This window comes from Larus michahellis, chromosome 5 (genome assembly GCF_964199755.1).
Source record: "Larus michahellis chromosome 5, bLarMic1.1, whole genome shotgun sequence".
In the NCBI taxonomy this organism is placed as follows: domain Eukaryota; kingdom Metazoa; phylum Chordata; class Aves; order Charadriiformes; family Laridae; genus Larus; species Larus michahellis.
This window is the reverse complement of record NC_133900.1, coordinates 26,210,054-26,226,158: the sequence shown is the minus strand read 5'-3', so window position 1 is coordinate 26,226,158 and position 16,105 is coordinate 26,210,054. Positions and strand designations below refer to the sequence as shown.

Sequence of the window (16,105 nt, the reverse complement as noted above, 5' to 3'; positions counted from 1 at the left end):
TCAGCACCCAGCTCTACCTGCTGGCTTAAGCCCCTGTGGGACCATGCTAGACTCCTCCTCAAGCTCCCAGCTCTTCTTCCTCATGAAACAGCTCTGCTCTTACAGCTCCCTGATGTTTCTTGTCCTTCAAACAAGTGGAGCAGCAATGCAGATCACCAAGAAATCCCTCCAGGAGACCTCCGTGGATGAGCGCGATGGCGACGGTGTGCAGTGCTTTGAGGGCGAGGGGACATATGCATATAGCCAAAAGGTGCACATACTCCTGTTTGTACAGCAGGACTGTTACTGCAATAAACTACTGAACTTGCTGTCTAGTTTGTAAGTCAAGATTCAGAGCATTACAGTGGGAGTACAGCACTTGACCCACACTACAGACTTCTGGAGTAGTTTCTATTTTCAAATTTATTTCCCCAAAGAGGGAAAAACCATTAAGATATAGGAAGCGTTTGCCATGAATGAAGATACAGTTCCTTTTATCTGCTAACTCGAATGGATATACATAGCTCATCAGTGCGTTTTCTCTAACAATGCACTGTCTCATACCAGGGACAAACTCTTCTTTGTCTCTGCTGCTCTCGAGCCTCACCAGAACAAGAAACACTCCTTTCTTTTACAGATAACTTCCATTTTTCCTCTGGAAAAAAAAAAAAAAAAATCCCCCCCTGCAACTTGAAAACCTGAAGGGTAACAAAGTATCATATAGTTCATGATGATTTTCTTTTTCTCCTAGTTGTCTCATATCCAAAAGGAGACAGTAATTACTGTATTACCTCTCACCTAAGACACAGATAACAATAAGCTGGAGTTGCATTGCTGTTTCGCCGAAGGTGCAAACAGACCTGTCCCTCATGCTCCTGAGGTGGCCGCTTGGATGTACCCAAAGCCCGGTGCCGTGCTGCACCATGAGAGCCCAGCAGTGCTCATGCTTACAGCCGTCCCCTGCCATCCGCTCCTCTTCCCACCAGCACCGTGCTGACAGACATCCCAACCTCCCTTGACGGCTCCGTCCGCAGGTACAGCACAGGTCCATGATTAGATTACCAAAGCACGAGTACAGCAGAATCGGAATAAGAGTAATTGCTGTTAACTGCTTTTAATATATATCTCTTTTAAAAAAACCGTCCTTAGCCCAAGTACTAAAAAATCTGCTGTTACAACCAAGTAGTGACCTGCTCTGCTTTCTCCTCATGAATGTAACACAAAGGAAAACTGTCTGTTGCTTTCTTTCATACGTTCTATTTTTCAGCCTTCATAGTAGTAAGTTTTGGCAAACAGTCCATTCTACATGCATCCCTTTTAGTCCAGTCTTTCAGCATTGCATCCACGTGCCTGCGAGCGCCTGCCACTTACACCAAACACCCTACAGGCAAAGGGAGACTTCTTTTTTCTACTCATGAGGTAACCAGCTTGGTTCAGCTTTTACACACCTGTAAATTTTCAGCACTGGGAAAAGAAACGTAGAGCATGGGGTGGATGTGAAATAGATGGCAGAAATATCCAGCCAGACCCGTGGTGGGAAAAATTGGGCAAGGTTGCAGAGTGGGAGTGCAAGGGAGCAGGAATTCCCCCGGATCCTGAAACAGAGTCCATGACAATGGAGTGGACTGGCATGCTCCTCATTCGACAGTAGAAGAGGAAATCCATGGCCAGATTCTGTTCCCTTCCTCCTGACTTCAGTGGTATAACAACCCCAAATTCACACCATTACTAAACCATAACAAGCAGTAAAGGAAAACAAAGCCTGAAACATTTTGGACTAATCCATAATTAGACGTTACCTTCAAGAAATACCTGAAATGGTTATGCATGTCTTAGGAGTCAAGAGTGAGTATAGTTTTCATTACAGAACACATTATGTCAGGCAAGTTTGGGGTTATGCCTGAAATTCCTGGTATGATAAATGAGAATAAGAAAAATAACATTATGGCCAATTACTTTGGGGGGTGGGGGGAGAGAAAGTAGAGAAAAGACGATCTGGAGCTGAAAAAAGCCACAAGCAGTGCGATATCTGCTAAATTAGAAAAAGGCATAGTTACACGTCTAAAGGAGGGATGCAGTAACACAGACACCATATTCCAGCCTGATGCCCAGGAGCTTCATGGAGGAAGAAGAGGGGATGGGATGGTACAGAGAGATTCCATAGGATAGCTAGAGCAGTCTTGCCTGGGATGGTATCAAGCAGCAGGGGACTGTGAATGTGATCAGGGGAAAAAAGTCTTAAATGAGAATGTACCCCAGTTGGAGGATGTCTCACTGCTTTCTGCTCCCATGACAGAAACATGAAAACTCAGCGCTGGCCCAGGACACGGAGAAGTGGAGTCGGGCCAGGACCTGGAGGATGGGGCAACTCTGGGGAGAAAGGATCTTTTTCTCCCTGTTTTAGAAAGGAGACTGCTGTCTGAAGGCTCTGTGAAAAATGCCCGCGCACAAAGAATGTTTCATTTGGGATAATACGGATACTTTGATGCAAAAAGGTGTCTAGGCTGAGAGGGCTGGAGAAGGACTTCTGAAAAGGTATGTGAGCTTATTGTATCAACCTCGGGCAGGGAAAGTTACTAACCATACAATTCAAGGCTTGCACTTTATGCTTTTATTGCACACTTGTAAATAAAACATTAATAAAACAGCTCCTTTCAAGCTTGATATATATTAAAATATTAAGAGGAAGACAAGAACTGTGAAAACCACATTGCCCCACTGGTCTGTTCAGGCTGCAGCTGGAGCTGCAGAGATCGAAGAAAGAACTTATGCTCTATGCAAAGCCCTAAGACCATGAACGTTTCTTTTCAGCTGGAATAAACAGGATAAAGCGTGAAATATCTGGGGCCCCATGCAGTTGGGATTACTGTTGATGTCAGGTATATTTTCCTAGCAGAACTGACCACCTGCTGCTGTGGAGATGCTAACTCCCAAAGAAATGTTTTAACCTCCATTTTGCAGATACTTCTGCCTACCAGAAAAGAAAAAAAAAACAAAACAAATATTGTGCCTGCCCGCCGGAAAAAGAGGAAGGATACCCCTGTACAATAGTACAACTTATTCAAGTCACTTAAATGTCCCACCTAAAAGGCTTCCCTTCCAAGACAGTTATCAGGCTGCTTCTGGAGTTCTGAGATTCAGGCCCTTATGGTGATTCATCTCACCTGATGTTACACAAGGAAAATAGCTGGATGAAATCCACTTTGAAGATGCCTCCCCTGGCAGTTCATTTCCCAACTGACCTTTAAATAACTGACACATCTAGTAACAGGCTCTCACCACACTGGGATGAAGATGGCCCACTTGAAACCTCTTCACGGCTTTCCCAATTTATGGTCATACTCCCTCCTTTCTTTGCACGGGGAAAAAAAAAAAAAGCCTAAACTGAAAAAGGAGAGATGCCTTTCTTCTGCCGACGAGACCAGAAGATCCTGTTTGCTAAAACATTTCCTTTTGTAGCCTCAGCTGCATCGGAAAGCAAGTCAACTTCTGTGCTAACTGAAGGAGTGAACATTTCATGCATAACACATTTTGGTTTGCTGCCGAGACGGAGCGATGGGTGGCCGACGGAAACAGTGGTTCTTGCCGTAACCTTTGTGCAACAACCAATCCCCCTCTAAATTAGCCCCAGAGAAGCCTGTCTGTAGCTCTCCAGTCTTTGATGCAAAACCAGAGAGAGATGCGAGGCCAACGCATGTGGATAAATCAGGCATTTGCAGGAACAGCATCTTACAGCCATCTTTATCAATGAATTTTCAGTGCAAATTGAAAATATCCTGGCACAAAAACCATCAAAGTGGGCTGAGGGAGAAAAATACATCTCCATGTTAACTACACTGTCTTGCCCTTTTTGCTGATTTATAATGTTCAGAGAGCTGAATTGTATACCTCTAGTTCCCCAGCACTCAGTAGTCAATATTACTAACAGCAGAGTCAAAATCCTTCAAGCCTCTCCTCAGGCAAAACCCACCCCAAAATCAGTGGGAATTCTGGGTGAATAAAGACTGAATAAGAACCAAAGTCCCAACTCAATTCTCAGCTGAGCTTTGCAGTCCAACCATCAGGACTGGAAATACTTTTGATTTTCACCATCATGAGAGAACAGCTGGGCCCAGTAATCCCAATTCTGCCCCCTCTTAAGTCCAGCATCAACTGGGCAGATACACAAAACAGAATTTGGCATCTGGTTGCTCAAGGCTAAACCATAAAATAATTGTACTGGAGGAAAAAGAAACCAATCTCTTTTTCTGGTATTCCCTTACCGTCGTTTTCCTGCAACTCCTTGAAAAAGACTTTTTGTAAAAAAGCTGTTCAGATTTCCTCCTGTGCCAGGCACCACATTTTATTTGGCATATACATTTCTGATAGCCTTTCCTCCGCAGATGTCTATAAAGTTCACATCAGTCAGTTCTTCAAACTAGGTATATTAACATCAATGCAGACAATTTTGTTCCAAGCCCAGTTTTTTCTTACATCTATGCTCTGCTGTTCATTTTTGCTTCCACAAAGATGACAGTATTGCTACATACCAAGGACAATCAGGACTCCCGTGATGCTTAACACAGGCTGTACAGTGCTGTAATGGACCATTCTCCCCATCAGCAACGAGGCCTGACACCTCAGCAGCTTCTGGCACTAGCAGTTTGCTGAGGGAAAGGGGACATTTCTTTTCAACTTCATTTCATTTATCTTTTTTGCTTTTCCCAATCCCCTTCCAGAAATGACAATTCTTGAAAATGCATGTGTAAAAATAAAGAAAGAAAAGGAAAAAAAGGCAACAACCACACAACCTTCTCCCAGTTATCACTGTAACATTTCTTATGTGGGTCCAGTGTCGTTCGAGGTGAGGAGGAGAGGGGCAAGGGGGAGAAAGGGGCAACACGTTTCAGAATCCTTAAAGCCATCACAAGAATTAGAAATATGAAAAATAGTTTATAATTACCTCTGTTGAGTGAAGCTGAACTGTTTATATCTCCAGTAATAAAGGAAGACTCGGACTGCTTTCGAACTGTGTCATTCCACATCCTACGAATCCGGCTCTGAAGGGGGATTGAACCACAGCAGGTAATGAATTTTTAGCAGCTGCAGATAGGTTTCTTTCTGCCTCACTAAAGACGGCTATTGGCATATCTAGCTCAGGATGAGACTTGTTTCTAGACAGCTGTAAGCAAGCGGTTGCTGTTTTGCTATAACCCTTGCCTCATGCATGCCAGACCCTGCCTGCCTGCCTTCGTAACACAAACGCCTATCTCAAAGAAGAGCATAATTGGATTGCTTACATCCTAATTAAAAAGAGAAACCCAGACTTGTGCAAGCTACAGATTTATCAATACAGTGCCAAATAACAGAAAAATAACTTACACACAGAAGCACGCATGCTTCCCTTACTATCTCAGATAGCCGATGTCTTATTTTTTGTGAAGAGTAAAAGAAGACTTGATCTATGTCTTGGTGTCCCTGAATGAACAGAAGTATTCTATAGCTACTACCCATCTTGGGGAAGATCAAGGGAAAAAATCCCCCACAAATGAATGACTTCTGTTCCCCTACTGAAAAATCTGTGATGGTTTTGCCATCTATGGTATAGCTTCTGCTGCTGGGGAAACAACGTCCCAAAAACGTTGGCCTTCTGTGTTGTTTCTCAAATATGTTGCGGACTATCTACTTCTGTGGCTTTTAAGCCACCCTCTCGCTCCTCCCCGACTAGACCTTGCAAAAGACCAAAAAATCAGCCAATACGTATCTTGTGAGCAGTTCAACCACAATCCCCATGTGAAGATGACTAAGGGGCCCAGGTGTCCAGGGGAAACTCTCCCTCACCTCACCTCTCAGGGTATGATGGACGTGTCCCATGGCTGTGTGAAAGTGGTGCTAGGTGGTCTGGGGGAGTGGGAAGGCTGGTTCCCACTGCGATAGACCATGTTTTTCCTAATTGTCAAAAATCCAGTGCTTCCTGTAGTGGGCTCTTAGCCATGAGAGATCTTCTAGGGCTTACCCATGTTTTTATAGCCAAAAAGTGCTTCCTAGTCCACTCATCAACTATGTAGTAATGGCACCTGCTAATTATGCATTAACCCTCTATAAATGAAAGCACAATGTGACATAGGTGCATGCACTTTTAGAGCAATTATTTTTCACCTGGACATTTAATCTATTGTATTTCTCTGACATGATCCATTGTGGATTAATTGTTCTGTTTCCTAAGTGCTTTTCAGAGAAAAAAGGGATTGTAGGAGTTCTCCTTATGGACTTCTCTATTCAAAAGTTAGGAGTCAGATGCTTTCAACAACTCAAGACTGATCTCCATCTACTCTCCATCACCTGTGTGAGGTTTCTTCTGCCTACAACAGGTCTCAGGCGCTTCCATCCATCTAAGGGCAATCTTCTGCTGGAAATAATCTTCCTTGGAACCTCAAACCTCGCCTACAATGAGTGGACTGCTGCCAGGAGACTCAGTTTACCCTCAAAAGGGCTTGTTTTCTTGTGCTGAGACTGCCAAGAGGCAAGGCCCATTAAAGTCAACTCTTCTCAGACAGGAGGGCACCTACCCAGTAGCTAAATTACATAAAAAGGCCTTCAAATCAGCCACCCAAATGTTGCTAGCTATAGTGAGTTTTGGACATTATTGATTACTGTGGGATTTGATGGCCTACTGGAGAGAGGTTCCATATTCTGTTGCTGTTATTTTCCCTGCGTAACATCCAGAGCTACATGAATGCCAAAGCGGAGTTCTTGGATGACATCTTGGAAACCGTTGAAAATAAATAATAATCTGCTCCAAGACATAAATCACAAATTAGGTTTTCCTGGGAGGTTATAAACTGTTACTCCTTGCATGTCTTTCATAATTTAATAGTGGAACTGTCATGTATAATTACTTCCATTAGTAATACTGAATAAATTCGTGTTTGGTTTCTATTGATTAAGAAGTAAGCTTCCTCATTTTATATGAACCGTTTGTCCATAAATCTGCAACTGTATGTACAAGTCAGCTTCAAAATTGCTAAGTGCACAAATGACACAAAACCTGAATTTTCAGGTGACCAAAGCGCAACGAATCCAGTAACTTAATAAAATAATCTGACCCCAATAGATTCTCCTTAGAGGTCTATAAGCTAAAGCAAATCGAGTGAGGCAAGGAATTGATCAAACCACTGAATGCCAGAAAGCAAGCCCTTTCTCTGTGAAGGCTATCGCAAGACTCTTGTAGTCTGTTTTTAGGAAGTTGCGTGGTTGTTATAGCATCATTCCTGTACATAGCAATAGAAGCGACAACAACCTTCAGATCATTATTAAAGGACGTACTGGGATGTAGCATAGCTGACAAAAAGCTCCCAGCTCCTGATTCCCATGGAGAGCAGGCAGGGCAGCTCAGGTGATGACCACCCACCTGCCTCTGGAAGGCAAATGTGGACTTTTTATTCTCATCACAATTATTTAGAAGGTTCTTGGAGAGGCATTAATTGCGATCACACCCCAAGGAAGCTACTGTGTTGAACTCAGGTCCAGGAGGGAAGGAAATCTCTGCACGTGCACTGGTGAGACCCCTAAGGTAGCTCCTTTGGTGCCGAGAGGAGCTTCCCTCCCAGCATAGCCGCAAAGGGTATCGGCACAGTGGTACAAAGCATTGAGGGGAGGACAAGGAGTGCGTGTTACCTGTGAGCCTGTGGAATATCTTCCAGGTGTCCGTGACCCCGAGGTTTTTCCTGAGCCGATAGAGCTGTCTGTACTTTTCCCACTACAACAATGCGTGCGCAGGCATTTTCCATACTCTTTACGTACCTAGCCAAGGAAAGAGCAACAGCAGTTAGTGGGCAGCTCCTCCTCCAACCCACCGCCTTCCGATTTTCAACATGGCCCCTGATTTTTCCTCAGTGGTTCATTAAAATGATAGCTGTTGCAGTACGTGGGGGAGAAGCCTATTACACCTTGCAGCTGAACGCTCTCAATACGTGAGCTCACCATTTACAACGGCGTAAGGGACCACTTTTATGCAGCAAAGCTGCTTGTTGACACCAGTCAGTTGTAGCTTCCTCTGCGGCACATCGAAGGAGCACGGGAGAAACTACAGATACACTATTTATGACTGAAAATTAATATCCTCACAGATTTGATATAATCTAGCATATTGGCTCATCAAGGTACTAAAAGTTATTGCTTCTGGCAGGGGACTAAGAAGAAAAATTCCAAAAGAAACATATAAGAGCTATTGATTTTTAATTTTTTTTTTTTATTATTATTTCTTGCAAGCAAATTGAAATTTGAGCAAACTGTAGAGCCAGCAGCCCTAGAGATTATACTCCCAGCGCACAGGGTTGACTGAAGCCTACTTTCCCACAGCACCGTGCAAGCCAGTCATGTGTTAAATGGGCACTGCAGTCAAACCAGGCCAATCCCTTGCCTGGAGTAAAGCTGTGCCACCTCTTTTGCTTCAGGGGAACTATGTTGACTTGTGCCAGGGCAGGATTTGAGCTTTGACTGAGCTTCAGGTGTGATTTTTTTATGGGCAGAAGTACCCAGAAAACAGATGGGACAAGACCGAAAATGTACTGAAAAGCCAAAAGCAGGTCACGCTGCCCATTGACAAAAAGAATAAAAAAAAAATTGTATGCATGTCCAAAACACTAGTTGAGGCTCCTCAGAGCACATGGTTAGCTGTGAAATTTTGCCAGACTGTCTATGAGCATTTCAAAACTCTGTGAAACAACTGTTTAAATAGCAAATTACAGCTTTTTCATTAGGCTCTTCCTTAAGCGCTTGAGACAAACACAATACCACGAGTGCCCAATATGCTCGAGTGCCTAATCAATCCTTTGCTGAGAGAAAATAATTCAATTGCTTTAATTAGCCACCCACTGCTTGCCTCTCTGCAGCTTTTTGCTGATTTTCTAGTCCATGATAGATAGGAAAGGAAAGGATTTTTTTTCTTCCCTCCTCTCAAATAATTCCTCCCTCAGCTCTTGGGTCAGAGGTGCATCCACCCCACAGCAAGGTACCAGCTGCATTCTCCTTCCCTCTATGCAGCCATAAATCAGCAGCGATCCCACAGTCATCAATGATCATTTAAGGGCGTAGACTGTCTTGAGGCAGAAAGGAGAATGGTTCTTCCATGCCGAGTGGGCACTCCAATAGCCAAGGAGGCTGCGATGCCGTGCTGGGATGCTGGGTTAGGGACTGACCCTTTGGGATGTGCATTGGAGGCGAGAGGATCGACCAGTGAGAATGGTGCAGAAATTCAAACTCCTTGTCAAAGTGGCACCTGCAGGGTTAATTAGTGACAGTGACGCTTCCAACGTGCTTATTATCATCTTGCCCGGGAACTTTCTTGCTGAAAGTTTTGGGATCATCAGCAGGCAGTTGCATCTAGGTAAAGCTTTTAAGCTTTTAAAGATGCACAAATTTGAGATTAAATGACAAGGATGAAACTCTGAAACCCAGAAGTCTTCCTTTGGTTTGAAGAATGACATTTCTGCACAGCTCTGTAGATCCTTCCAGAGGCATCCACTTGCTACCATGAATTTGGCTTATATTTTCATAGATCAGATCTCCTTTCCCTGCACAGGAAAATGTGGGTAACAGAGGAGCAAGCCCAGGGCTCTCAGATGGATAACAGACCTCAACATGGCCCTGACTTTACCCAGTAAGCCATTTCACCAAAAGCCACTGGTTACACTGAGAAACGGGGATCCAGGTGTATTAATCTATAAACTCTTCCCTATGTTTATATTGGAGAAAGAAACTGTCTTTTGAAACCAAGATGTACAGAAAAAAAATTATTAGCAGACATACACAGAATTGGAGAGCTCGGTGCTACTGAATTTCAGTGGAAAACAAAACAGTTCTTAAAAATATTTATTACTGATCATCAGACGCTGTAAGTTTGATCTACGTATAGACATAGAGATTTTTATTTGGATTTTTTTTCCCCCCAGAGTTTATCTAAGTTACTCCAGTGTTCTCTTGCAAATGTTAATTGGGGCATACTTCAAGTTCCACCAAGAAGCACTTACGGTGCTTGCTTTGAGGAAGACTTCCAAAAGCCCACGTTAGGACCACGCAATACAAAGGCCAACGAACTGTTGCAGAGCGCAGGTCCTTCAGTTCTTAAAAAAGCTGCGGAAGCAGCCCCTGCTACGTACCATCAACTCATATATGCTGCTATAGAAAGGGGTGATTTCCTGCAGGGGCTGCAAATGGGGATGTAAAGCCCCATTTTGCTGTGAGCACTCAGTCACGCGGACACTCTGGATGCTGGTGGAGTTGCTCCCGTCTCACACTGGCATATGGGAAAGGAGAATCTGGCGGATAGCAGGCAAAGCCTTTTCACAGGTTTGCTACCGTAAAGCCCTGCAAACTGACAGCTGTCTTTTCCCTTGCCTCCGACACGCTCATCGCCAGCATCCCGGCTGCTGAAATGCCACTGCCACATATCTTCGTTATCACCTCATTCCCCTGCATCTTGCCGGTTTCCAGTCTAAATACCACCCTTATTAGGTGCACAGAGATAAATCTGCGTGAGACGAATTCAGGGCACACAGATATGTTACGCTGCGGTTGTTAGGCAACAAAACACCCTGTTACCACCTCTTTTGCCGCTGGGAACCGTCTGTCTTACCTTTTTCTGGAGGACACAATGGAAAATGAATATAAACATTCCCTGCAGAGAATTGAATATGGTGAAGAGATACGCCATGATGACTGTGCTTTCATTAATATACATGAGTCCGAATGCCCAGGTCAGTCCTAATAGGCAGAGTAGGGCTATTGCACCTATAACCCAGGACCTGTTAGTAGAAACAAAAAAAAAAAAAAGAAGAAAGAAAGGGATTGGTTTTTCATCTACAAAAGGCGTCGCAGGTCTAGAAGCAGGAAGACTTTGCCCGTGGTTTTAGCAAAAAGAAAACAGCATATCAAAATGAGTCATAGGGGTTTTTGTCTTCAAGCTGGATGCAGTTTACAAATCTTCAAGCTTGAGGAAATATACAGAAATGGAAATGTTACGAGCATAGAAATTTATCACAACCAAAGCATATTTGTAACCACAACGTTTCGGTTTTTTTTTTTTTTTTTTAAATGTAAAAGCAGTGTCTATGTAAATGACATGTAGATGCTATTTCTGGAAATGTCAGGAAAAGAAAACAAATCAACCAAAACAACAACTCTCAACATCACTTTTTTTAGTGTCCACTGGTTTCACTGGGGCAGGAGTGCCAGCTGGATTAGCTTCTTTACGCTTAACACCAAGACACATGTATTGCTGCATTTTAGCTAGTCTCCCATATGCCTGTAAGCCCAATAAACAGCTACAAGCAGGTGGGCAAGCCCTCACCGCTTGCCAGATCGGCTCTGCACAAGGAGGCTCTCTGCGATGCTGCTTCACACTTCTTCCACCCTACGACGAGGGGAAATGTATATATACACGTATAGGCGCCCACAAACCACATTTGCTAAAACAGTAGCTGCTGCCACACTCCTGCTCAGAGAAAGGGAGGGGCAATCCTTCTTCGCATCGGCTGCAAAACTAAGATTATCGCTTTGCTCCACCCCGGGAGGGAAGCGGGAGTAGGGGTGCAGCCACCGCTTGGCCCCAAATGTTGGTCAAGTTGGTCAAATATGGGTAGCCTGCAGATTCCGCTTGCTCTCTCCCAGTGACTTTCTGCTTGGACAGACAGAGTTGGGGACATGGGATGGCTGCTGTATGTTATTTTTTACAGTGCACTTTCAGGAAAGCTGGAAGCTCTGCTGGGATGGCAGAAGTATTCCGTGTTACCCTGCTAAATAATATTTAGTCATCTGCTAAATTAACTTCTCAGAGACTGATCTTCCAATACCAGGACATGAGGTGAACTGTGACAAGCAGGATAGGAACTGGGTCCTGCTCTTAGGCATCTCCCTAGTTTTCACATGATAAATTACCTACAGCGTCAAAGGAGTTGCTGCTGCACAGGGGAAGGAGTCAACTTTCAGCTGGGACGCACAGCGGGAAGTGTGTAGCAAACAGGACCATGAGCATCCCTTTGCCCTTACCCTCAAGGCCTTGATATTCTTCTGTTTTCCTCCGGTATCATTTGGTGTAACATCATAAAAATGAATGCAACAATACCCAATCTTTGCACCTCTTCCTCACCGTTTAACCCTTCAGTTCCCCAAAGCCTGCAGCCAGCCAGCACCTCTGCTTCCTTGCCCGCCCAAAGCACCGTAAGGTGCTGCAGAAAGGCTCACAGGGACACGGACCTGCCCACGTTTCTAAGCCACTTCAGCCTTATAGAAACTTGGCCAGGGTCTGGGCATATTTGGCCTTCCACCTGCTAAGCAGAGCACGGGGCAAGGGGGAGAAAGATGAAGCAGCAGCAGCTTGGGGGAAAAATAAGTCCTGCAGAGGTCAGGCAGGCTGTCTCCACTATGGAGACTCTATGGCAGCTGCAGCCTCGAATCCTTTTCCTTTTATCGGGGCTGATCACAAACAGAAGCGCACCGATGTTGTATTCATGTTTTCTCTTGTTTTTTTTTTTTTTTTTCTTTAGGTATTACAACGAAAATATGGCGTTAAGTCTTCCACTGAAGTTTATAAAATATGTATTATTTAACCACACGACCAGAAGAGCTCCCTAAGGTAACCGCTTATTAAGGCAGTTCTTTAAAAGTCACTATTATGTATCTAGCAGACCAGAACAGCTCCTTTGAAGCATTTCCAGTCAATCCTGCTAATAAATATTTAGCATGATGCAAATTGAAAATGCACTCTCAAAATCCTTCAGAAAGGTAGCCACTAGATACAGTTTACAGCTTTAGCCACTTGGTATATTTTTCTCTCCAAGATTCCACCATCAGTGAGAGCACATTATCATCTTAATTGCAAGCCAATTTGAAAAACGCAAATAATTTTTTTCCTTGAAAAAAGAACAACAAATGAAGTGGGAAACACTTTTTTTCTCCCCTTTCTCTTCCCTTCCACAATTAAAAGCTTCCTGCGTTTACGGAATCTTTTAAGCACAATTCCTAGGACATCAGAAAACTATTCTGCTCTGAAGCACAGCCAATTCTTGAACCCGATTAAAAAGCCTTTGGCTGCAGAGGTGTGCAGAAGCGAAATAGTTATTTAGTGGAAATATGCTACCTTCAGTGATGGCAAGGAATCTGTGGGGTAGAAGACCCTCAACAGTGCAAACTGCACACGTTACAGTGTTGTGCTTCAGAAAACAAGACCTGGAGATAAAGAGGGCATTGAGATTACTTTGAATAGCTCCATCCCGTATCCGCAGAACAAAAAAGAACCAAGCGATGAAAGAGAACATGGGAATGATGCTGCAAGAATGAACACAAAGGACTCTTCACCAGAAGAACAAACTGAAAGTCTACTGTGAAGTTGATTTGCTTGTATTTCGTGGTACTGCACGTTACTTTTTGGGTGCAGGAGAAAAAACGCACATGCCCTAAGGCATGTAACTTCTAGGCATTTTTGGCTTTCTTTGCAGGTTAATTTTGGTGCAGCTTTTGGTTTTTGTTTTGCTTTTTGTACAGACTTGCTGTTGTTTTTTCACATTTGTTCTTTTCCATAGCGCAATTTTATAGCAATAAAGAAACAAAACCGCTCACATTTTGGCGTAACTGAAAATCAGAAATTTACAATTAGGGACAATTAGGTACTCCAATGAGTCAGGAGACAGTCTCCAATGCACCAAACACAGATTTGCTGGCACTGCTCCCATTAACTAGAATGGGAATGGTGGGGATTACCACCCATGCACCTTTCTGAAAATTTACTTCTGTATTTATATTACCATAAAGCACTCTCAGTGACACAGCACAGTGGGCCAGTGCGTGGTTATTGTAACAAGTCTGTACTGCACAGGATTAACTTGGGAACGTCCACCTTGAATTCAAGTAATGTCCAATCAAAGAATATAAAGCCAATGTGGTGACAACTGGCTGGCAATACATATGCAGCACATTTACTCTGCACGTTAGCTGTATGCCTGACCGTTTTCCTGCACAGTTTGCTCTTCTGCCTCAAATGCGAATGACAGAAGCTTTAATGATTTTTCAATATTGATCTGACAGCTGGTTCATGAGACCACACTGATAAATGAAATTTATCAGCCATTCAGGTCATTCTTACTTGATGAAGGGTCTGTTATCCTCATAGCTAAAGAATGCATAGACATAAAGACAAGAACACCAACATTAGAAATATAACGACATAGAGAATATAGCTTACTGCTAGTCCCCCTCCCTTCTCCCACGAGCCATCACCAAAACCAAAGGCGGCCAGGCATCAGGTGCATCTTGTACAGACCAGCCAGCCTGGCTCACCGCCCCAGGGAACTGAAACACGACGGAGGACGCTGGCTTCATGCACAGAAGGGAGCATCGTTAGCTGCCAGCTGCAGCTACCCCTCCTGGCTCTGATCACGCAACCGCCAATTCATTTTGAAATTTCTTTCAAAAATCATGGGTATCTCCGGAGAAGACAAGGTTTGAAACTCCAGCATAGCCACCACAGAAGGCTTTCATGCATCCAGGCGGCAAAACTTCACCGTGCCTCCAGCATTCTCCGTCTACAGCGTTGTAATGTATTACAGGAACCTCTATATTGCTGTTTACTTTTTCATAAGTGTAACTCCCAAGCTGCCAACTTAGGAACCGGACTGCAGCATTATCGTCTTTTTGAGATAATGGCATTAGGATCTGCTAAAGCCCTGGGTGACAGAAAGCACTGACCCATTTACTCCCATTTCACAGGGAAGGACAAAGAAAGGACTCTGCCAAGCAAGGGCACAAAGCAGCTTGCTGCAGTGAAGAAGCCAAGATGGACTGAAAATGAGCTCCTGCCACTGTGGGGACACAAGGTTAGTCGAAGCCATTTTTCTAGGAGAGTCTCCTTGACCTTCTGGGACAGGCTGTGTGCCTAACTCTGCCTGCACAGCAGGTGATGTGCAACACGTGGGGTGGGCAGGCCACCTCCCAGGCCTCCTCTCCCTGCTGGCGTGGAGCTTTGGAACCTGCGATCCCTTGCAGCAGCCACCATGGGCATCAGAGATGGAGGCTGGCTCAATATGTTAATCTCATTACCCCTGCCAGCACAGCTGGGGCCAGTCCACCCTGCTGAGACCTCCTTTGGTCAATACTGGCAACCTGTCAAGCTATACCCTCTGCTAAACAAAACACTCCACTTGGAGGGGACCTGCTTCAGCCCGAGTTAGAAGGAAGCTGTATTAAAGCCAAATGATTTTCACCAGTAACTTCTGACTGAGAGGGACTCTAGGTATTGTCCTAGATGAGGCTTTGTGTTTTCTCCTCTCAATGGCTAAAGCCATGTAGGGGCAACTTCTACACCATTCACATGCACCTGAAGCCACAGAGAGGCCATCCGAGCGTCAATGGGAGCTGGATTTAGTCCTCATAGGACGAAAGTGTTTTCACACATGTATATTGTGCAAAACATTCCCATTTTCTCCCCACCTTGTCCTTGGCTGAGACAGAAGAGGCAGCGATGCTGCCAGTCCCAGCTTTGCCCTGGCATGGTCACCTGGAATCTTTGGGAAAGTTGTCAAATGGGCTGGATCTGGCCACACTCTTAACACTTGCCCTATCCCCACTCTGAGCAGTGAGATACAAGTAGAGGACACACCATGAAGGACAAGGTAGCTGTCCCCTTGTCACTGACAGGTAAGCCGTGCTATCTCAGCTCCAGCAACTACAGCATTCCTGGGCTGTAGCCCTCCTTGCCTCCATCTCCATCCACCCTCAGCCATCGACAGCTCTCTGCAGCTCCTCTCCAGCATCCAACAACCCCCTTCAGCTTCCCTGGCTGCCATCCCTGCAGGGATTCCCCCCGGCCATCAGCTGCCACTCTGACAGCTGATTGCCTTAGATCTTGTGCCACATCTGCCGGCTGCACGAGGACATCTGAGCTACCTTAGGGCACTCAAAGGCGATATCTAACAACTCACAGGGAAAGCACAAAGCATATCAGGATGAGGATGGAAGGAGGAAGCAAGCGCAGAGGAGGTGGCTTGATGCAGGGAACTGAGTCCCTGCTTCCAAGACACAGCAAGGAAAGCTCAGCTCCTCTGGCTTAGCAAAACATAGGCCGAGAGAGTGTGACCTCTGCATCTACAACGCA

At 44.7% G+C, this 16,105-nt stretch overlaps 1 protein-coding gene across 20 annotated transcripts in view; it reads right to left on the bottom strand.

Annotated features, from left to right (window-relative positions):
- Positions 1–16,105, bottom strand: part of ADGRL3 (adhesion G protein-coupled receptor L3) — a 529,084-nt gene that overhangs the window by 31,422 nt on the left and 481,557 nt on the right. For 14 of the 20 annotated variants that reach the window (XR_012587320.1, XM_074589233.1, XM_074589236.1 and 11 more), the window contains 4 exons: positions 14,099–14,125; positions 10,595–10,763; positions 7,636–7,761; positions 4,922–5,018 (listed from right to left, as the gene is read on the bottom strand). Coding sequence is in view for 19 of the 20 variants with exons in the window: in XM_074589233.1 (XP_074445334.1) it covers positions 4,922–5,018; positions 7,636–7,761; positions 10,595–10,763; positions 14,099–14,125 (419 nt within the window). In the remaining variant the exon portion in view is untranslated. The remainder of the gene's footprint in view (positions 1–4,921; positions 5,019–7,635; positions 7,762–10,594; positions 10,764–14,098; positions 14,126–16,105) is intronic. The other 6 variants (XM_074589246.1, XM_074589237.1, XM_074589249.1 and 3 more) reach the window with 1 other exon arrangement.